This window comes from Pelmatolapia mariae, linkage group LG13 (genome assembly GCF_036321145.2).
Source record: "Pelmatolapia mariae isolate MD_Pm_ZW linkage group LG13, Pm_UMD_F_2, whole genome shotgun sequence".
Classification (NCBI taxonomy): Eukaryota; Metazoa; Chordata; class Actinopteri; order Cichliformes; family Cichlidae; genus Pelmatolapia; species Pelmatolapia mariae.
In genome coordinates, this window is record NC_086238.1 from 13,510,299 (window position 1) to 13,533,043 (window position 22,745).

A 22,745-nucleotide genomic window follows, 5' to 3' on the forward strand; every position below is an offset into this window, starting at 1 on the left:
CGCTGTTTCACAGCTTTAGAGGAGGCTGTTACATAGTGTGAAATGCCAAAATGATAACGGGTCTTTGAATTACACCAACATTCCATGTAATTACAGTGTACTGTTTGTGCTGCACTTGTAACACTATAAACAATAGAGCTTGTTTTTCAACCTCCTCCTCTCCTTTGTGGATCTTTTCTAAAGACTTGCATGATGGAAGCATTAACACATTGGATTAGTCTTGCTGCCCATAGTGACGGTCAGTTTTCCCAGATATAATTATCTAAGTGATCTCCCTTTAACACAGTCAAGACATCCAAAGGGGGGGGGGGCCCGCTCAAAGTTTTTGTCCAGTAACTAATGCTACATAACATTTTATTAAAGCAGATTTGCTAAGACATATGTTCTATTATATTCTGGGAATTTATTCTGATTTTGGTGACTCAATTATGTCTTTAATTACAAACAGAGAATAACACCTTTCAAGTAAGTATTTGGTAAAGATTTATGACATTTCCTCTAGATTTAAGTTCAGAAAACCCATGAAATGTCAATATCAAAGCCTTTTAGATTTTATTTAGATAAACATTGACATCTTATGAGTTTATGAACCCCTTATTATGCTAATAACGATACCAAACAAACATTTGCACAGATGTATTAAATAATCGGTGAAGAATTTAATGGCAGCATTGAAGTTCTCAGAAGGATAAACATCCTCTGCCTCGCCTCTGATGACACAGACTACATTTTTATACCTTTGCTTAGTAAGAGTGTAGTTAGGTTAAAGTAAACACTACCTTTGCTTATTTTACTCAACACTTATGTTAAAAATAGCCACATCCTGAGGCATCAAATCCAAAGATATTTGTTTCCAAAAATCCAAAAATTACATTTACAGCAAGGGAATAGTACACAATTTTAGCACAACATTTTTCAAGAGCTATGGCTATAAGACATTAAATACAGTCAGTGAAACCTCAGAAGCACCATATCCAACCTCGAGCCTGTAAAGGTATATGCACTTTAAAACCATTTTCATACTTCAGCTGTGGGCAATAAACTCTTAACACTAGAAATTGGATCACAAATCAAACTGCTAGCACTGTTTAATAAATATTTTAAAACATACATTTTAAGGAACCTGTAAATATATAGTAGTAAAACAGAACAAGAATAAAATACATATGTAAAATAAATTTATATGATCTTACATTCATGGCATTGTGTTGAAAAACAAACAAACAAATGTAAAAAAAAATAATTCAGTGTTGCATTAACAATAAATGACATAATATATGGATATTACATTTTCACTACGCTTGCTAATGTTTATAGACATTTGCCAGTTATTTCGAGTGACTTTTGCTCAGTTTTATTTACATAGGTCACACATATAAGTTTGAGCAGTCATGTAAGAACCATATAAAATACCTGTGATCCCAGGGGGACACTGGCAGCTGAATGAGTTGAGCTCATCTACGCAGGAGCCTCCATTGCGACAAGGCTGGCTGAGACACTCATTCACTTCAATCTCACAGTTATTTCCTAAGAAAATATAAAAGAAGGACTGCATGTTGACAAATTGCTTCTGTGAATAAAATGCCACTTTAACTCACAAAGAATAACTTCAAGATAGCTTTCACTTACCAATAAATCCTGGTGCACAGAAGCAATTGTAGCCGTTCAAAGTGTCTTTACAAATGCTCAGGACTCCACATGGCTCTTTTTCACAGTCATCAATGTTTATCTCACAAAACTGGCCTGTTAAACCTGTGGAAAAAGGGTGAGACATTCTATGGAATCTCCCATTTTTACATTGCATTTCTTTAAAGTTATCCCTTTAGGATGCTTGATAACATACCCTTTTTTTTAAATCTCTGAAAGTTATATGGTTTACCTCTATAACTGGAGAAAATGACAAAATGTACAATGAGTGTATTGTTAAGGAAAAACAAAAATGTAAATATTTGTGTGGAATTTTGGACTCTGAAACAGTGTTTTGGGGACTTTTTCTGCACATATTTTATTGTGCAAGGTTGCACATGTGCACACATGAGCAAGATAAGCTGATACCATAAAACAGCTATGCATAGTACCCACAATGGTTTGGAAGAAGAAGACTGCAAGGAAGCAAATGTTAATTACAGAGCAGGGTTAAATAAAATTCCAAAATGTCTTTGTGTTTCATGTTAAGGGAAGAGATGCGGTTATTGTTGCAGTGTGTTATAGGAGAAATAATTAATGAAAACATAAGCCTTTTTACAAGAAAACCCCAAAGTGCACCTTTTAAGCATAAAATCAACATGCATTAAAAATGTAAGATGTTTGTCATGAACATGTTTGGTCTGAGGCTTTTTATAACTACAATTTTCTTCTGTTTTTTTTTTTTAAAGAAAACTGGTTTTACTTTCAAACGAAAACACAGCACTTCATACAAGCAATGAACACTCAGTGCCTTCCACACTCTTCACTTAAGGCTATGAAATAACTTCTTAGAGAAGGAAATTAGTCATTCGGGATGTTGTAGGTAGACGACAGTTGATTGCTAATGAAATCGTTTTAACATTTCTAAACAATTTGCAAAGATTGTCCCTATTTTATTAACATTTTACTAAGTACCAAAATTATCAGTGTGATCTGGAGGTTTAAACGTTTGTTATAACAATTCTTTGTGGCCACTGCTAGTACAGTAAGTGCGGCAATCACCTGTACAGGTCGCATTTTTTATCAAACAGAAATGAAGTAATGACTACAATTTCTGATTGAAATATTTAATGTTATAATAATAGATGTGCTTACTTGTATTTTATCAACGGGATACATTGCCAAAGGAAGACTTGTGGAGTCTTTGTGGGCAAAGAGGAATCCTAAACGTCATCACTGCTTTGAAGTCAGCTCACAACCTGATGAACTGAGCCTTGACTTACACATTTCATAAGACTGTTACGTGTTGTTGCTTAAGGCCAAAGAGATTAGACTCCCACAGAGAAGAAAGCTGAACAAGTGAACAGCTCAAACTGGGATTGTGTCTGCTATATACATGATTCATTCAAGGAAATGCAGCCACCTGAAACAAGCCCCTGCAGAGTGATGAACCCACCTGGTAAACAATCACACTTGAACCCCCCTGATAGATCGACACACGCTGAACCATGTTGACACAGGCCATCAACGCAGTGGTTTATAGGTGTTTTGCAGTGCCGCCCAGTGTACCCATGTTGACACACACATCTATAAGTATTTTCCAGCTTTTCACAGAGGATAGTTCCCTCGGGGTCGCAGGGATTTGACACACATTGGCTTACTGATGAGGAGCAATCTTTGCCAAGGTATCCTGTAAGAGGTGGGATCAAAGGCATGATTGATGCTATGTGCTGTGTACAGTAAGCTGTTCCACATCTGTCAGAAATCATGAATTGTGATTTCATGTAAATATGTCATTGCCAGGATTTTTAGTCCTTGCTGATTTACATAATTCAACCAGTCAGTGTATAAATCACTAAAGCCAAAGAGAGACTTCAGAAATAGTACCGAAAAACATACAGTCAGCCTTTTCACCAATCTGAATATGTGTATATTGGCTTCTAATGATATTCAATTGGAGGAAAACAACAACACTGATATGTTTTAATGTGCACTAATGATTGAAGTTACAAAAGGGATTGGGCGTCTAATTAAGCGATCTCAGTGTAGCTATATCGATTAAATAACTTAATACTATTTTTTATGAAGCCCACTGTTCAACATTTATAGATTAGTGACTGGAGCAATGAGTATGTCTGATCAATATGTCAAAACAAAGATTAAATAAATGTATGCCACTCTGCTGTGTAAAAAGGCTCGTTCAATACCTGCCGGACAAATGCACTGCATTTCCCCAGTCAAGCTGTAGGAGCAGGTTCCTCCATTTTTGCAGAGGTCTGGTGTACATGGAGAGTCAGACAATGAACAATTTTTACCTGAAAAGGTAAACATTGTTAACAAGATTGTTAATTTATCAAGATAATGACGAACGATAGGACTGGAAACATAACGAAACGTCTCAACAAGGTGACACACAAATGAATTTGACTATAGCGAGGAAAGACCATCAAAGTGAGATATGTGTGTTTTAGTAATTAAGTCATTTGGGGAGATACTGCTGTATAATTGCCATATCTTTGCACTTTTAGTGTCTATCAAGTCTTTTCTCACCGCTGAAACCAAATGAACATGTATTAGTTAGGGAAATTACCTAAAGTAATTTAAATGTTTGCACTTTGTCAAATTCACTGTAAATATCATGGTGCTTATTAAGAGGATAAAGTGCTGTTTTAGATTTCTGTAACACATGTTCTATATGTAGATACATTTATCCTATATTCAGCTTATACATGAGGATTTTTAATTATCAATTAGATACACTCTTACATTAGTAAAGCCAGATATTTTAATGGTTATAGCTGTTTAACATTCATTGAACTAGGCTATGTTCATCAAGGCCCACTATGAAAATGATAACACAGATAACTCGCCAGCAAAGCCCGCAGGACAGATGCACTCATAGTCTGCAACCAGGTCAATACATGTGGAGTTATTGGTGCAGTATCCATGGACACATTCATCATAGTTGATTTCACAGTTCAGCCCCTTAAGTCCTCGTATGGAAAGAAAAGCAAAAATCTCATATCAGATATGGTGTGTGAATGTCAGTAAACACCAGACTTGAAAAGATACTAATTACCAATAAATTACACCCCAAAGCAATTTATACCTTTCATCTAATTTTACATGACTTTTTCCACAAGTTAACAAGGTAGAGAATCCACTGTGCCACAGTCTGTACTTGAAGGAAATAAGATGTATTTTTTCACTCTGTGTGCTTACCTGATTATGATTTTCTTCATGGTGGTTAATTCTGAGTTATTTCAGTACATTTGATATTTAAAAAATAAAAGGTTGAAGTCATCATGTAAAAGTGAATGCTGCCAATTTCTGACATTTTAGTCCCTCATAAATATATTCCACCGTGTGGTCACGCTACAAAATGACTATCATTAGCACTGTCACACACTGCAGCTACAGGAGGCCCATGACTAATGCTTGGCTATCAGCACCATCGGTGCAGGTCAAATTCTCATCATTTCTCAAACTGACCATGGAACCAATTTCCACCTCTCTCCAAGTCATAAAATTTGACAATTATCCTGACTTCATTAAAAATGCATAACAGGCTTCACCCACAATCACAGATTAATCAGAGGTATGTCTCACAGGTAAGATGTCAACCGGACCAAGAAATTACAGGAAAAATAGGTGTGATTTATTTCTTTTACACTAATGACACCCATGACAATTTCTGACTGAATGATTTTATGTGATCGGAGAAATCTAAGCAAATACTTGCTAACCTTGAACTGCAAACCAGGAGATTCAAAATGTTTAACTGAATATTATCCTGAGTAAAGCTAGCAATCAGCTTTGTATGGTTAAAAAACGGCTGTTGGTGAGAGTACAGTACCTTTACACAGATTTTAATTGAATTCTGCTCTTAGCTCTATTAGCTTCATTTCAATTTGGACAAAATTCTATCCTGACAAATGAGATAGGGAACAATAATCTTATGTAGTTGTGCTGGAATTGAGTCCTTGCAGATTCCGTGAAGGCCTGTGTGGATAACACTAGTTATTTAATTTTTGTTCAGGACAGATTCAATATATCTAAAAGAGTCTGCGCTGCAATGCAATGCACAAGAATTCCACTGTTCACTTGAAAGCAATAAACTTACTGAATGTACCGTGCATTCTTCTGACATAGTGAAAAGAGTTTTTGTGCAGGGGAGAGGAATCTGGAGGGGGTGGTTCAATTCATTTCATGCATTAATGAGCTCATAAGATGAGAATTTTGGGGAAACTGTTGTAAGGTAGATAAAAATACGTGTTGCAATTGCTGAAATTATTCAAAATACAGTAAACTATTACAGATGTTTTGATTCCTGAGATTAAAACTGAAGTAGATATCACTGTGAAATTAGAGCTCGGCTACTTTAAAAAAGGCAGAAGAAGCAACAAAGCAGTTAAGAAAAACTCTTTACCACATTCAACTCTGTTTAAACAAAGTATTATGTCTTACAGTAAGTATCAGTCTACAGTAAAGTACACAAACGGTGAGGGTACCCTCATTTTGTCTTCTGGATACTTTTATAAGAGTTTTCCTTGTAGCAAAAAATAAAAAGCCTCGCTTCGTGAATCACTTGAATCACAGCTGCAGTGGAAATAAGTCAATGTCTTTTCATCAGTGCTTGCCCATTTATCCCTAAGAATAAGAAAACGACCTCCAAATGGAAAAAAGAAAAGAATGTAAAAGTGTTTCTGAATAGCTTTTTCATTTAAACCATGGTTATAACTTTAGGGCTGCAATTGCTTGACTGCCCACTTAAAAACCAACAAAGTCTGAATTAGCAATATAATCATATTATCTTGACTATTGGGACATATAATTGCATTACAACTTACCCTCTGAGCACAAGCACTGATACATGTCAATGCCATCTACGCAAATGCCACCATTCTGACATGGGTTTGACTCGCACTCATTAAGATTTACTTCACAAAATGACCCTCCAAACCCTGCAGCATATGTAGAAAGAAAGAAAAAAGCGTTATTGGAATCCTTTTTGCCTGGTTTTATTTCTCAGTCAATTAGGATCAGCATGACTTTGTTTTCACAAACAAAAGCTGGTTTTCAAAGCTCGTATTGATTCAAAGAACTTGCTGGGCACATGCAGACTCAGCTCACTGGATCATTTAATCATGTTTAATAAGAGGCAGTCATTGCCCTTCTGATTTATTACATTAAACAAGCCAAATCCAGTGATTTTTAAGATCAAAGTCAATCAATACACAAAGAGAACCGCATAAAACAAATAACATGCATCAGCGCACACATGTAAGCACACTCACGCGGGCCATTACAGACAGGAAACATGCCAGTGTTTTAAGCACATTATTTCTGGTGCTACACAAGCTGTGTGTGGGTTAATGTCCCACTTATCTGCCATAGAGTAGTTGTTTGAGCGTACACAGTGTTTCACACACAGTTATCCAAATGTAACGGTCTGAAGATGCCCTTCACAATTAGAAATTTAGCAAAGATTAAAAGGACAAGGAATCTGTCTTACTGCAGGAAAAGAAGTTTATAAGTTTGCACAATAAAAGTCACAGGGTTATAATAAAGAGAAACAGAAGTAAAACAAACCCAGCTGCTGTGTTCTACAATCCTGAGTTAAATAGCTTCATTCACTAAACTCTCTTAATGTAATGCCAGTGCAAAATGAAACATTTCCTAATCAACTTTTATATTTTATTCATATAGAAATTACACATTTGCATGCAAAATCGACCAATCTGAGTTCATTCTCAGACCACGGATGGGTGTGCTTTAGCGTATGTACTAAATATTAGGTCAAAAAGTTGGCAGCGTGGGATAGAGAGTATAGTGAGGGGCATGAGTAACATGTTTTACAACACCTTAGGCTCAAAAGCATTAGATAATATGGATGCCAAGACTGTCGACAAGAAATATCTAAACAAAACAGCATCTCACAGCTTGCCCTTGAGAAGTGTTTTAGGGAGAGCAGCTAGCTGCAGGTTGCTTGCATTTACATAAGAAATCACTCACGATCCTTCACTGTGACATCTGCCGAGCATAAATGCAACGGGGGTAATGAAGTTACGGTTATTGATTAGGTTACATGGACTTTTATGTAACAACCATTCGTTTGCAGAGATAGTAGTGCTGCTGAGGACTAGTGTTGGCTGAATTATGACTGGTATGGCTAGGAAATATTTATTATTCCAAGTACCCTAACTGCATCCAGAAGAAAAAAAAACCTGCATGATTCCCCCTGTGTGTACTTACACAGTACCAAACTCACACACGCTACTGACTTGCAAGTCTCTGAAGCCTGGATAACCCTGGCAAGCTTCAGAGTATCTTAGAGATCAAGCCCCTTCCACTTACTCTTGTCTTATCCCTGTCACTTCTGGCAGCGACATGCTGTGATAACAGTGACATCCACATGGAAGGGAATCCAAGAGATTTGACTGACACACAAACAAAATTAAGTCGTTTTTTTTAAGAAACCGTGACATTATCCTTTGAAAATCATCATTTTTTTATCAGACTGTTTGGAACTTAAAAGACATAATGCATCAGCGTAGATGCAAATTTTAATATATGGTCTAAAACAAGAACTTTCTTAGTGCAGTAAAGTAAGGCATGAAGTGATGATCTTCAGTCTAGATCTAATGAAATAATAATGATTTGCAGATAACTGACATTTGTGAAGCTTAATTTACCAGTGAGTCAGTGGAGACAATTTCATTTTTATGTAATTTTTTTCACTGTAATTATGTGGACAAATAAGCAGGCAAAACACAGATTTGTGTGCTTACTTTTAACCTGTTAAAAGACTTGCTCACCGCTTTCACATGTGCAAGAGAAATTCTGTCCATCCTTGGTCTCGGTGCATTTTAATGTATGTTCACTGCACATTCCAAACGAGCAAAGGTCAATATCCAAAGAGCAATCTTTCCCCTTGAACCCTGAAACAGAGTTAACAATGCAAAAGCAAAAATCAGCAAAACCTTGAGGAATCAAGGCACAAGCATTGAATACATAAACACACAAAATGCAACACACCTTTATGGCTGTATGTTTTATTAGATAAAGACAGCTTTTATTCAGCAGATTAATGGACGTATTGATTTTTCTCCTTGCAATCTACCTGCTATGCAGTATGCTAATTGAGTGAATCATTGACAGGGGCCTACCGCACTGGACTGATCTATATCACATTATCTACCCCTACACACGCACATCTGCATGTCACTGATAGATACCTCTGTCAATGTCTACTGCTGCAAATAAAGAACAGACAGATTTGGAGACTGATATGAATTAAACATTTCCAAAAATAGATAAACATGAATGGGAAGAGTCTTAAAATAGATCACTTAAATCACTTAAAATATGATAGTGCTAACAGTGAAATATCCTAGCTTATGCTCCAAGGAAAATGTACTCTAGTCATATTTCCATCACAAATGGAAGTTGACGTCAGTTCTATTGGATTGTGTAATGCATTTAGCTAGAAGTGGACTTCACTTTCTTTAGACTGTAACCTGAATCCAGACCAGCTTACTTTCCACCAGCACATCTATCCAGATATTTGATGACCTTCCAACTACCCTTTTTCCCATTAAATTATGTATTGCCTTGGCTAGTTAATGGACAGCTATTGCCTCCAACAGAGTGTTTCAGAAGTGTTTAATAACCAATTGTGCATGCAGTTCACTCTGAGGTTAATGTTGCATGAAGGAATGTCACATTTACAGTGTCACCATCTCCAAGTGGGACTCCCTATCCTATCTGACACCTACCAGTGGTTCAGTCCTCAGATGTATTAAAAAAATTATAAAAAATTGGGGAAAAAAACTTGTTATTTCTTCTGGTTTCAAAATTCATACCCACAAGATATTCTAATGAAACACACATTTACATTGAGTAGTTCAACACCTCCAACAAATCGGTTTTGGGTTTAGCCTTCATTAATGATCTGCTTGTTAGGTAACATGGTACACTACAAACTATACTCTCTGGCCACATTGTTAGGTAGAACTGTTCAGAGCCATCTAATTAGCCAATCAATTACATGGTAAGAATTCAATGCATTTAGGAACGTAGACATAGTCAAGAAGAGCTGCTGAATGTCAAACCGAACATCAGAATCGAGAATAAAGGTGTATTAAATGACTTTGAACATGGCAAGGTTGTTGGAGCCAGATGGGCAGAGCAGTTCAGAAACTGCTGATCTACTGGGATTTTATACACAGCCAGGTCTAAAGTTTACAGAGAATGGTCCAAAAAAGAGCGGCAGTTCTCTTGGTGAAAGTGCCTTGTTCTTGTCAGAGGACAGAGGTGAATGGCCAGGCTGCTAGGACAGGCAAAGTCACCTAAAGAAACATGCATTAGAACCAAGGCATGCAGAAGATCCTCACTGAGCACACAATCCACTGGGAGCCACTCCTGTGAGCTGAGAACGGGAAACTGAGGCTACAATTCATACAGGCTCACCAAAACTGGACAATAGAAAATTTGAAAAAAAAAGTTGCCCTGTCTGATAAGTGTCAGTTTCTGTTCATACATTCAAATGGTAGTGTGTAAGCATAGATCCATTTTTGCCTTGTAGGCAGTGGTGTGGGGAATATTTTCTTGGCACAGATTGAGCCCCTTAATACCAGCTGATGATCTTTTAAACCACATCCATCCCTTTATGGTCACATTGTTTCCATCTTCTAATGGCAATTTGAAGCAGGATAACACGTCATGTCACGAAGCTCAAATCATTTCAAAATGCTTTCTTGAATGTGTTTGTTGTACTTAAATGTCACAGACACCAGATTTAAATCCAATAAAGGACCTATCAGATCTTTTAGAATGGGAGACTTAGGCCATGGATGTGCTGCCCACAAATTTGCAAATTGCGTGATGCTATAATGCTATAATGTAAATACGGTCCAAATTCTATGAAGGATATTTCCTTGCTGAATCTCTGCCACAAAGATATAAGGGACTTCTGAAAGCAAAAGAGGGTCCGAGGTACTAGCAAGGTGCATCCAACAAAGTGGCCACAGAGTGCATACACAATTCAATTCAGGTAATCTGCCATAACACCATTTAGCCTTTAGTTCATGTTAAATGTTAATAATGCAACTAGCTGCATCTGTATGAATCAGTTTAGGTCTTGCACATTTACACCTTGGTTTATTTTACAACATTCTCAACTCCTTAAAATTTGGTGCATTTTTTTTTAAAATTGGAACAGCGAGACGTAAGTGCTGTATTGCAATATTATTTTGGTATTTCTTCTTAACTAAAATATTATATCTTCAGAATGTGGGAAGTTGCTGAGTTAAACAAGTACCATCTTCACAGAACTTGGGAATCCCCCAGGAAATACAGCTGCGATCAACAAATGAGCACAACTGCCAATCAGTGTGTGTGTTTACCCATCCAGATGCAGCTTAAACTTTTTTTTCTGTCTCTAAAACAACACATTTATAAGACTGGGCAGTCTTGATTGAATAATCTTTACAACTTTTCTAATCTAATTCTGTTTCATATACATTTGAAAAAAAGAAAAGAAAAATACTGCCACCCAATTCAAGCAAAACTGGAAAACACATATATGATAGACTGTAGCTCCAAACAAGACAAGGTGGCAGGAATGGACTTGAACACAAACAGGAGATCTTGTCTGATTCTTTCTGTGTGCTTTTTGTAGTAGGAAGCATGTATGTTTGACAGATTATTTATCTAATTAAATTTCTCACAGGATAAAGTGATCAAAAGCACCTGTCTTTAAATCTGTCAGTGAAATTATAACTGTAATGGAACCATTACTCACACACTGGTGTTCTGTTTTTGCCAAAATCTAATTTGAGAAAAAGGCAGAAAATAATAAGATCAGATTATTTACAGTGATGCATTTTTTTTTTATATCCATAAGGCCATAAAATACACCATATAACAGGTGCTGTTTCAAGTTACTTTTAATTCAACTACATGTGTTTATTTATTTGTTTATTCAGCGCCTTGAGGCAACTGTGGTTGGGATTTGGCGCTTTAAAAAAAAATTGAACCAAAATGACTTTAATTGCATATTGTATACAACTCTTCTACTATTTTATATATTAAGAAAAAAAATGGGCAAAATGACCTACTGCTTGACACCAAAGTGTTTTTTTGTTGTCTGATCAGCACCTATGTTTTGTGGGATTTATTTTCAAATATTTATCTGTAAATCCTGTTTTGTGGATTGTGGTTGTTTGCAGTTCAATGTGACATTGGACGTGTTATGCCAAGCGGCCTGGCTGTGGCATTCTGATGCGCAATCAAGTAATGAATCAGTATTTTATTACCACTGCTCTCGAAGGACTACAGCACCTCCCTCTCTCATGGACTGATTATGGACCCTTCTTATAACATTTGTTATAAATAGATGCTAAATGTGGAAAACCTGATTAAAGAACAAGCTCACAACTACAGTAAGCAGAAGCTGAATTACAGTATATGTGGACAAATCAGTGTTTTACAAAACAGGAAAGGCCGTGTCTTTTTTCTGGGTTTACTGGCAATCAGTTTCAACCGTGGTTATAAAAAGTACATTTTAAAATGCTAACAGTTATTTTTTGTAACCCCAATCCGCAATACCAATTTATTACTAGTTGCCTCAGGTAGAACCTTTTTCTTGCATTGAAACTTTCTGAAGAACAAAGATCTCTGGTAACTTTGTGCATTTTAAACAAAAAAGTGAGAAGCAAACAAAGAAGTTGGATGTAACTGCAAGAAATCAACTTTTCAGCTATTCACATGGTAAACGATACAGAAAATTAATAGCATGATATTTTTATAAACATACTTAGTTATACACAAGTAGACGGTACTTACCAGTTGGACAGTGACAAATGAAGTCATTTATCAGATCCATACATGAACCTCCATTTAGACAAGGCTGCGACCAGCAATCATTTACATTTTCAGAGCAGTTCCTTCCTGCAAGGGGGTATTCAATATTACAGGACAAAAAAACACTTTAAATATGTATCTACCACAGATGTGACTGTCAGCCTGCCAGTTTAACAATTATTCTAGTGAAGTCCAACATGTGACTCATATTTGCAACCACAACAGCAATCAGAACATATGCAGTACAAATTTCTGCTTATTGTCCTCGAATCACATCAATAAACGAGCACCTGGTTTATTGAAGATGTGATTTTATTTCATGAGGCAGCTGATTACTTCTGATTCTAGCGGCTCAAAATGTGATTGAATGATTATGTGTTCGGCATGTTGCTGCTTGCGTGTATGCATAAATGCTGTAGCCCTGGTTTTAGTATCCTCAGGGCAAGAGTTAGGAATGGAATTGATTAAAGATTTTTACTGACAAATTTAAAGCTCCGTCAGGTCTGGCCTCTGGCAATATTTCAGCCCTCTTAGTTCTCCGTGAGCCAGAGAGCTCAGAGAACTAACAGCCCGACATCCTCAGGCACTGCTCGTCTATCTGCACGGCTGTCTATACCAAAGGTAATTGTACTTTCACCATCATGACCCCATACACTGGTAGGAGCTCCGTTAATCATGTACTGTAAGGTACTCAGATAATTAAAGTATCTGCTGACTGTACCTCTACATACATTCTCTACTAGATATTGTATACCTAGTTTAATAGTAAACCAGCCACCCCCATTAGCCAAACTACCTGATTACACTTTAATTCACCACTGTTTACACATTCACATCACTTGTAAATCAGGTTGGTACTGAATAAGTAATAGGCGAAGTAGTTTTAAAATTTTAAATATAAAAACCCACCAGGTGATTTTTTGTTTGTTTATCTCTTTATGCAAATAATTCAGGGACCACAGTGATGTATACTCTGAGAGCTGTTAGAGTGTTCAGATTAGAAAACCACATAAAACCACTGATGCGATATTCTTAATCTCTTGTATTGCTCTTTAGATACAGGTGATCCAACCGATTGTCAAACTAGCAAATGATGCAGTGAACGACAGTCAAGTTAAGGTTGATGTTTTCACACAGGAGTTTACCTGCTCCTCTCTATTGACCTACCACAGCAGCTGCACCATCAGTTGCAAAGCCAATAAGGCATGCATGTAGCATTTCTTCAGAGGCCCCTTAACAGCAAGGGTTTCTAACAGTAGTATGTGAGACAGCAGCCCCAGTGCACAAGTGCAATTCAACAACTTGAAATGAGAAGCTGCAAATCTCTCCTTTGTAGAGAATTCTGATGTAGGTGATCAGGCGTGTGTTTGACACTCTGTAGGAATATTTCTAGGATTTTTCCTCACACTCTGAATCTTTTTCATTTTTGTTATTTAGCTAACAGTTGTTTTCACTCTGCAGTGCTTGGGCGATATAATGAAAAGTTGGAATGGAGCCGGATACACGTGGGATAAAAGTAATTCGGTGAAGGCAGCAAGATGTAGACCATATATAGATAAAGTCATGTGGGGGGAAAAAAGATTAAGAAAACTCAAAGAAGTCCTGTGAAAAAGTAAGTACATCATTTGAGGCCACTTTATTAGGCAACTTTATTAAAGCTGAAGTTTTGGCTGTTTGCTGGTCTTGTTAACACAAAGCTGCATGAATGGCTGATTCTTTCATTAAGTGATTCTTTTCTTTCTGCCAAAGATTTGCTGCTGTGCTTGGGATCACCGCCCTGTTGTTTGCATGAGCCAATTTCTGTCAGACAGATGGCCTCACATTTGACTCTAGAATACTCTGGAATGCAGAGTTCATTGTCAACTCAATGACTGGAAAGTGCCCAAGACCCTTGGCTACAAAACAAATCCAATTCATGACCCTTCCACCACCGTGCTGACAGTTGGTAAGAGATGTTAGTGCTGATATGTGTTTGGTTACCAGCACAAATCTCCGCTTTGGACTTAAAATGTACTGCCATGTTCTCTTTGGAGAGAGGAGGCATCCTCCTGTAAAACCTTTCAAACAAGCCGTAATCACTCAGTCTTTTTCTTATTGTACTGCCGTTAACTTCAATATTATAAATGCAAATTAAGACCTGCAGAATCTGAGATGTAGCTCTTGCAGTTTCTCTAAGCATTGCAAAATCTTACCTTAGGGTGAATTTGTTTAGACACCCACGCTCCTGGGAAGATTGTGACACCTGAACGGTCCAGAAAAGCAAAAGCCAAACCTTCTATTATTATAGAGGTGTTCACAATTACTAATGATCAGTCAGTCAAGCACACTTCCTCATCACCCCTTGCTGTTACTTACCATCTTAATTTCCATGGATGCAGTAAGGGTGCACTTAGTTTTTCACAGGACTGCAAAGAGTCATGTAAAAAAATTCTCTTTAACATGACTGCATATAAAATTAAAATTTCATTGCTTTACTCATTAAAAATTATGATAAACTTGCTAATTATATGCTCCATAATTAACATTTGCACACTAAAAACTGCTCCAGAAACTCATATTCCTGTCACTGGTACTATTAATGATTGTAAACAGCACTGCATTCACATCAGATGGTATCATACCCTCAAATCCTGGGGGACAGTGGCACCGATAATCACTGATTAGGTCCACACAGGTGGCACCATTTAAACAAGGGAGGCTGTGGCACTCATTTATTTCCACTTCGCAAAGCGGTCCTTCGAATCCAAGCATGCAACGGCAGGTGAAGTTATACTGCTGGTCCAGACAAAAACCATGTTCAGAGCAGCGGTGGTCAACACAGTAATCAATGTCCTCTTCACAGTAGATGCCTGTGTATCCTCTAGGACAAAGGCAGCTAGCAACAGATCAAAGAAAATCTCTTAATACTGTATAGAGTTAGAAGAATTCTTTCAAGCCTGAAGGAAAAGAGCAGTAAATGTAACAGCTTTTACAATCATTGACATTCTGGTGGCAGAACAGCCCCAAGACCATCAAGATTTGAACACTAACCTGTAACCATCAATCTCATCCATACAAGTGCCTCCATTTTGACACCCATGTTCAATACAGTCGTTGACATTTACGCGGCAGTCCTGCCCAGACCATCCAGGGGTACAGATGCATCGGTAAGCACTGCTGTTATTTTGCACACAGCGTCCTCCAAAGGCACAAGGCTGTTGATTGGAAATAGATGTTTTTAGATATACACGTCATGAAACCACATATGCTGTTTCATGTGCAAAAAGGAAACTCTTTTATTTTGTATGATATTTTAAATGGGGCTGAGCTTATTCAGATTAAAGAAAATATAACCATCTTTTTTTTTTCCTAATCATTTCTTGCCCCTGGATCCCTGAAAATGAGCTTCATTAAAAAACACACGACAAAGTCATGAATACTGATTCATGCTTTATACTGGGGTCACTTGGGATTCCATGTAGCAGCTACATGTCATACAAGACAAGATCAATGGTCACTGAAGGCTAAACCTCCCAAGAGGAAAAAAAAAAAAAAAAAACACCTGCTAGCAAATGGATGCGTGTATGCCACCGGGGAAAAACAAAAGGACAGAGGAAGAGCTTGCTTGTGGAAAGGTCTATAATACAGGCATCATGGCACTTCTGTACAAGGGCCAACACAAGCATTGCTACACAGTGAGCGATCATCTCCATCTGTCATCTGAAGCACTTTCTCTGTTTATGTTAGGCTGCTTAAAAAATACACACATACATAATATACACATACAAACATACACATCCAAGTCAGGTGGCCTTTTCAGTTCTGTAAATGTGCAAACATTGTTCATGCCAAACACAATCCAAAAATCCTGCCAAAGACAATTCCAGCGTTGCTTTCCTCCAACATAATTTCTTATGTACTATATATGGAACCTTCATTTAAAAAAAAAATCAAACATTTACCACACTGTTAACTAACTGTTAACATTATGCCATTCTGCTTTTTATTGTTTCTATTTTCCGCACTGCGAAAAATTTCATTTGATTTCTCGGTTAAGAATTTAATAAAACTTTCTTGCCGTTAAAGCTGATTGATATTGCGCAGCTGCAACATCCGATGATTGCTGTGTTTAGGGATTATCATTTGGTGCCAATCTTCTATTCATAAAAGAAAACCATTATGAAAGAATATTCAGCATTTCAGAAAAAACACTGACTCTCTGAAACCCACACCTTCTAAAGTTTTAGTTTGTCGAGATATGTCGCAGTTATATCCAAAACTTTGTCTAGCATAAAAAAATAAAACAAATCCACAAAATTATATTACTGAGAACTGAGCTTATTTATATTTGCAGACAGTAGACGAGGACAAAAAAAGCACGTCAAGATTTTTTTACACACCTGAAGGTGCTGAGGACAGGGTACACAGCAGGTATACTCAAGCCCATGAGGGAGATCCAAACACTCAGTATTTGGTGGGCATGTGTTGTTGGACAGGGCACAAGCATCTATGTCAACTTCACAACTCTTTCCTTGAAAACCTGCAAGAAAAGATGTAATACATGCAATCTGATTCGAGCAATGCTTGACCACAAAAAACAGAAGTCCTGAAATCAGTGCCACTAGTATCTAATTTAAGTCATGGAATTAAGGCTGCTCCTCTATATATTTAAGAAACAAGGGCAAAACTGACCCAATTGTGGGTCAGCTGGAGGATTGGCCCCATTTTGAAGCACAGTCGATGATGCTCAGTGTCCTCCACCCCCCTATCTGCCTTCTGAATTTTTAATTTAAACCTGAACAGGCAAACCCTAGTAATGCGCTTTCATTTCCTCCTCTTTCTTGCTCTGTTGAAAGAAATGTATATCTGTATACTGTACTTTGTGGCTGATAAAAAAGGTTTACTGTATCAGAGCAGACCTTTTTCCTACAAGAAACATTTGTTGAGTAATAAGGAATAATATCTGACGTTTGCTGTGCAAGATGATACACTTAGCATATCCTTTAAGTATATTTGAAGCGAGTGAATACTGCATTACTTTGACCCTACACATGTGCTCTTCTATTATGTTTAAACAATATAATATAGTCAAAAGCAGGATGTGCTTTAAAAAAAGGTCACAGTTACAGTGGTTTATAATTTCAGCCATGTACCAAGATTTTTCTTAGTACTCTGGTCCAGCAGTCTGTGGGCTATTTTTTCACATGGCAGAACTCCCTTCACCATAAGAAGATGCAGCAGATGAGGCATATGAGCGGAAGAAGCTTAGGTTTACTGAGATAACAGATGAGATTTAGCAGCAACACTGGAAAGCCAGGGTATGCCCTGTGGAATTTTGTTACCATGGATCTGCGGCCACATCTAGTACCAGTTTACTCAGGGAGTTAGGGATTCATGATCAGGGATTATGGCAGGCTGCAGAGGCAGTTTCAGAGGCTGCGGAAAAGAACAACTAATGGGAACGGCGGAAAAGAAAAGACAACAGCTTGTGTGCAAAGTATGGATATCTCATATTAAAAATAGGAGATAGAGGAAAATTTGTGCGTTACGTAAGCTGTCAAACAACACTATAGCGGCTCTGTAATCATCTTACATGTTTAAGAGCTTTTTGGATTAGGCCTACATTGTGTAATATTGACATAGTGTTGATATCAACAGTAAAAGGGGAATTACGGCTATCAGAGGCAGATATTTTAAATATGTTTGTCCCTAAATATTCAGCCTGGCCGGTGTAGACGGGTACAGTCCTGCTCAGCCCACAGAGCAGGTGTAACGGGGGTGGGACACGGTAACTGTTGAGCCCTATAGGGTGTCATGGGTGCAGTTCAACTTGACATCTGTGATGGGAGGTTCCCACTCAGTCCAAACAATGACATAACCATCAGCCCACCCCTCTCTGCTCAGACACTACAGTAATCCCCCCAAAAGGACAGTCATGTCTAAAGCTAAAGAAAAATACAACTCTAAGTAGTGCTCATAGGATTTTTTTTCTGCTTTTTTTTAAATTGCTGGTCAGAGAATGAAATTGAGGATTCTCATTAAGACTACCAGTGTGGTGGATACTAGGATGAACCTCACTGTGCTGTGTTCTCCCATATTTAAGAAATTCATATTTGTTAACATAGTTTCATTATGCTTTAAAGGTTTGATGCAAGGGTCAGTAATTGTATCTTTTATGGTAACAGTAGAAGCAATAATTTAATTGACAAAATTCTAATAATAATGATCTAATGACTACAGTACACTCACCGGCCACCTCATTAGTTACACCTTGCTGTACTGGGCTGGACCTCTTTTTGCCTTCAAAACTGCCTTAATCCTTTGTGGCATAGTTTCACAAGGCGCTGGAAACCATTCCTCAATAATTTGAGCCATACTGATATTAAGATGTGATGCCAGTGGAGGCCATTGGAGAATAGAGAACTCCTGCAGGAAGCAGCCATCAGTAGATGGTATGCTGTGGTCAAAAACGGATAGACATGGCCAGTAACAATAGTGTTTAAACAATGCTCAATTGGTATTAAGATGGCCCAAAGTCTAATAAGAAAATTTTGCCCAAAACCATTACAACATGTGGTTTATGGAAAAATTCTCCTAACTCAGTGACGCAGCAGAAACTGAGACACATCAGATATATTAAAAATATTCTGTTGTTCTTTTCTGACAGTCCATCCATGCCATCTGTAGTCTCAGTTTCCTGTACTTAGAAGAGTGGCACCCAGTGTGGTTTCCTGCTGTTGTGTTTAAGTTTGGTATGTTGTGTTCAGAGATGCTCTTTTGGTTGGTTGGTGGTTTTGGCTTGGTACAGCCTTGGTGGTAATGAGTGGTTACTTGAGTTACTGCTGGCCTTCTATCAGCTCAAAGGATTCTGGTCATTCTAATCTAACAATAACGAGGTATTTTCACTCAGAGAACTGCTGCTCAGTGGAAAGTTTCACTGTTTTGGGCCATTCTCTCGAAACCCTAGAGAGAGTAATGTGGGAAAATCTCAGTAGATCAGCAGTTTCTGAAATAATCAGACCAGCTCGTCTGGCACTAACAACCATGCCAACTTCAAAGTCACTGAAATTACCTTTGTTCTCCATTGCTCAGTTTGGACTTTCTTGACCATATTTACATGCCTAAATGCATCGAGCTGCTGACTGACTAATTAGATATTTGTGTTAATAAGCATTTGAATACCTTTAGTTAATTCAGTGTATATATGAAGCTTTTTATGGTTAGGGTATGTGGTTATGTTCATCACATACATGTGCTTCTACAAGTTCCACCAGTTTGTGTGTGGTCATTAAAAGGTAAATAAAAGGTGTTCTGCTTCTCAACACCTCTAAAAGAATAAGCCGTATAAGAAATGGATGAATGAATAATACTCCAAGCTACTGTATCATTCACAGTCTTAGACAATGGGGAGTTATACCTTTGATACTTCAAGGACTGGCAGTTCATCAGTTGCTAAAAATACAATGCCACCTCTGAATGTCACCTTAAATTGTGACTCTAATGTGGCTTGCTTCAGCAACTGATGAGGCGAACAGACTCTGTGACCTGTGTGTCATTAACACTGGTGTTGTGCTTTAATGTTTAATTGAACAAGAGTGAACAAACAGAGTTTCATTACCACGAGTGTTACATTTCCCCTAAGAGTCTACAACAGCTAAAAATAACAGTAGCAAATTCTTGCGAGAAAAACGTCACCTGGACACAGAGATGCTCTGCCCACCATGTCTCGGGTCTGTATATGCAGTGAAATGTTCCAGTAAAGTGGGCATAAGCAACTGCCAGACACAGAAACTGTGCTGTGCCAACAACAGAAAGCTCCCGTGAGTCGTCCATCAGTTACCATTCAGTGAATGTAAATTCAGACTCAGCCGGTGAGGCACAATAAGCAATTACAGAAAAATTATATTAATGTGAATTTCAGAGTATAATATTTGAGCAATGCAGTTCCATTCATGAGCTCTGGCAATGAGTTTGGTATTTTTTCTCAGCTGTCAATCACAGGCCAAGAGTGTAAACTGATCCTGCAAATAAGGTGACAAAGATGCTCGCTGCGGCTTGTTTCCTCTATCTGGCTCAGCAGAGCATGTTGTGATCAGTAGCATGCTGTGACTACTATAAACAAGGAGATTAATAAAATAAAAACATAGCACGTGGAAAAAAAAAATATTTTAGTAAGCAGGATACAACTAAAAATATATACATATGTATATTTTCATGTGATAAAATAAGTCATGCTAAATTCAGCCTCATTTCTTTGGGTGGGATGTGTCACAGCCCAGAGACCCTGCTGGCAAAAGTTAATCACCTTTGGTTCCCAGGTAAGCGCCCTGGTGGGGGACAGAACCCCCATAGGGGTGACGTTGGTGGTACAGAAGCGTGAAAAAGGTTGAGGGAACATGATATATGCAGGTATAATTTTTTTTAAAAAAAATACACAAACACACTTTTGATGGCTGATCATAATCTTTTTTCCCACTAACTTTCAACATGTTTTTTTTTTTTTAATTGTTAATGATTACAGCCAGATGCTAATACCAATACATCGTCGAAAAGGAGACAGGAGAAACACCCTTCAACCATGTTATGACTGTTGATTTTGCACAGTTTGTCCAGCAGAGGGCAACTTCCGTGTTGGCAACACCTGTTTGGAAGTACACAAACATGACAGCCAGCTGATGCAACCTGAGCGTAAATCACTAATCTATGATCTTTTATGACAATACACCAAGATTACTTTTAAACTGTACTGTTATACCATCTTAGTCAGGACTTCTAAAATCAGAACACATAACAAACTTTGAAAGGTGAAGTCTGTTCATCTTTCACGTTATACAGAAAATATATTGGCTAATATATCAGATTTTTTTAATCACCAAAGATCAGTATCAGTGTTAAAAATCCTATTTTGAGTTATTTTTGATGGTGATCATGCAGACTACCTTGATGATTAGGGAGACACATGAAAAGTATGTACAGAGGCACCAGTAAATCTGATTTTAAACAGGTAACAATAAATACATAACTATATATACATATTTTTAAAGTGACTTCACCCAAAACGTGATGTTAAATTCCTTTTTTTCGACCTGCAAGTTATACTTTGTAACTCCATATCATTTGGGAAGTTACACAACATCATGGCCTCATTTATGGCTCAATCCAGAGTGTCGACATGATCAATGTCTCTGGCTCATCCCACCAAAGCCACCAAATGACGTGCTTTCTCGAGCCAAGGATACAGTAAACATAAATTACCTACATCTTTACTACAATAAGGTCTAGTTTTGGACATAGCGCATACCTGTAGGACATTGGCAACTGTAGTCTCCTAGCAAGTCATAGCACTCGCCATTGTGCTGACAAGGTCTGGAGTCACACTCATTGATCTCAGTCTCACAGTTTGTTCCTGGGGAAAGAGGTTTTAGATGTAATAAGCAGCATTATATATCGCCACACTATTTTCACACAGTCCCGACCTCTGCACCCCAACATATTACAGTTCATCTTTCGTGTGAATTGTTAAAATGCAGCACTCTTTTCCTGAATGACTCAGCCTAGCATAAAGACTGAAAGCAGGGGGATACTGCTAACCTGCTTCTGTCTAAAAACACACTAATTAATGCATATTTACAGTGTTTGCTCTGTGGAAAAAAAGTAAAAACCCCGACTAGGGGTTTATGTGCTGCTCTATTTTTTCAACTCAGGGCATTGACAACCGGGAGTCTTGTTATCACTGTGAAAGTGCCAGACAGATGCTGGTGGGCAGATGTGTTTTTTTGTTTGTTTGTTTGTTTATTTGTTTATTATGCTAAAGCTGGATTAATTGGCTGCAGGCTTTACCTTCAGACTTAGCGTACAGATATGACAATAATATCAATCTTTTCTATAGACCTTCGGCAAGAAAATGAATGAGCAAAATTCCCCCCAATTTTTTTAAAGAGATGCCTGAAACTGTTTTAAAACATTTCTGCTGAAATAATAATTAGGTTGCAAACATTCACCTATTAAGATGCTCTAGGATTCAAGTGCTGAGGCCAAGTATATGCACAAGAGAAAACAGCCCTTGATAGCATGGGCTCAGTTTCTTGTTAAGAAAATGGACATTTAATGACAAGCTCTGTCTGAAAAAAAGCAGATGATGTGGGGGACGGAGGTTGCCTTAGAAGTGATTTGCTTGGTGCTCAGCTGCCTCAGCAGCTGCTAGTTCCACTGCTGTGATTGGGGGTGGATGCTTTCCCGTGCAGGTTATTAATTTAAAAAGTCCTGTCATCAAT

General features: G+C 37.8%; 1 protein-coding gene across 1 annotated transcript in view; it reads right to left on the reverse strand.

The window, feature by feature from the left end:
• Nucleotides 1-22,745, reverse strand: part of eys (eyes shut homolog) — a 159,382-nt gene that overhangs the window by 114,470 nt on the left and 22,167 nt on the right. Inside the window, exons 8-19 of the mRNA XM_063491468.1 lie at nt 21,773-21,877; nt 16,872-17,011; nt 15,523-15,686; nt 15,114-15,367; nt 12,475-12,579; nt 8,445-8,567; nt 6,477-6,590; nt 4,497-4,619; nt 3,834-3,941; nt 3,083-3,316; nt 1,630-1,752; nt 1,414-1,527 (exon numbers count right to left, since the gene is read on the reverse strand). Of these exons, the coding sequence (XP_063347538.1) occupies nt 1,414-1,527; nt 1,630-1,752; nt 3,083-3,316; nt 3,834-3,941; nt 4,497-4,619; nt 6,477-6,590; nt 8,445-8,567; nt 12,475-12,579; nt 15,114-15,367; nt 15,523-15,686; nt 16,872-17,011; nt 21,773-21,877 (1,707 nt within the window). The remainder of the gene's footprint in view (nt 1-1,413; nt 1,528-1,629; nt 1,753-3,082; nt 3,317-3,833; nt 3,942-4,496; nt 4,620-6,476; nt 6,591-8,444; nt 8,568-12,474; nt 12,580-15,113; nt 15,368-15,522; nt 15,687-16,871; nt 17,012-21,772; nt 21,878-22,745) is intronic.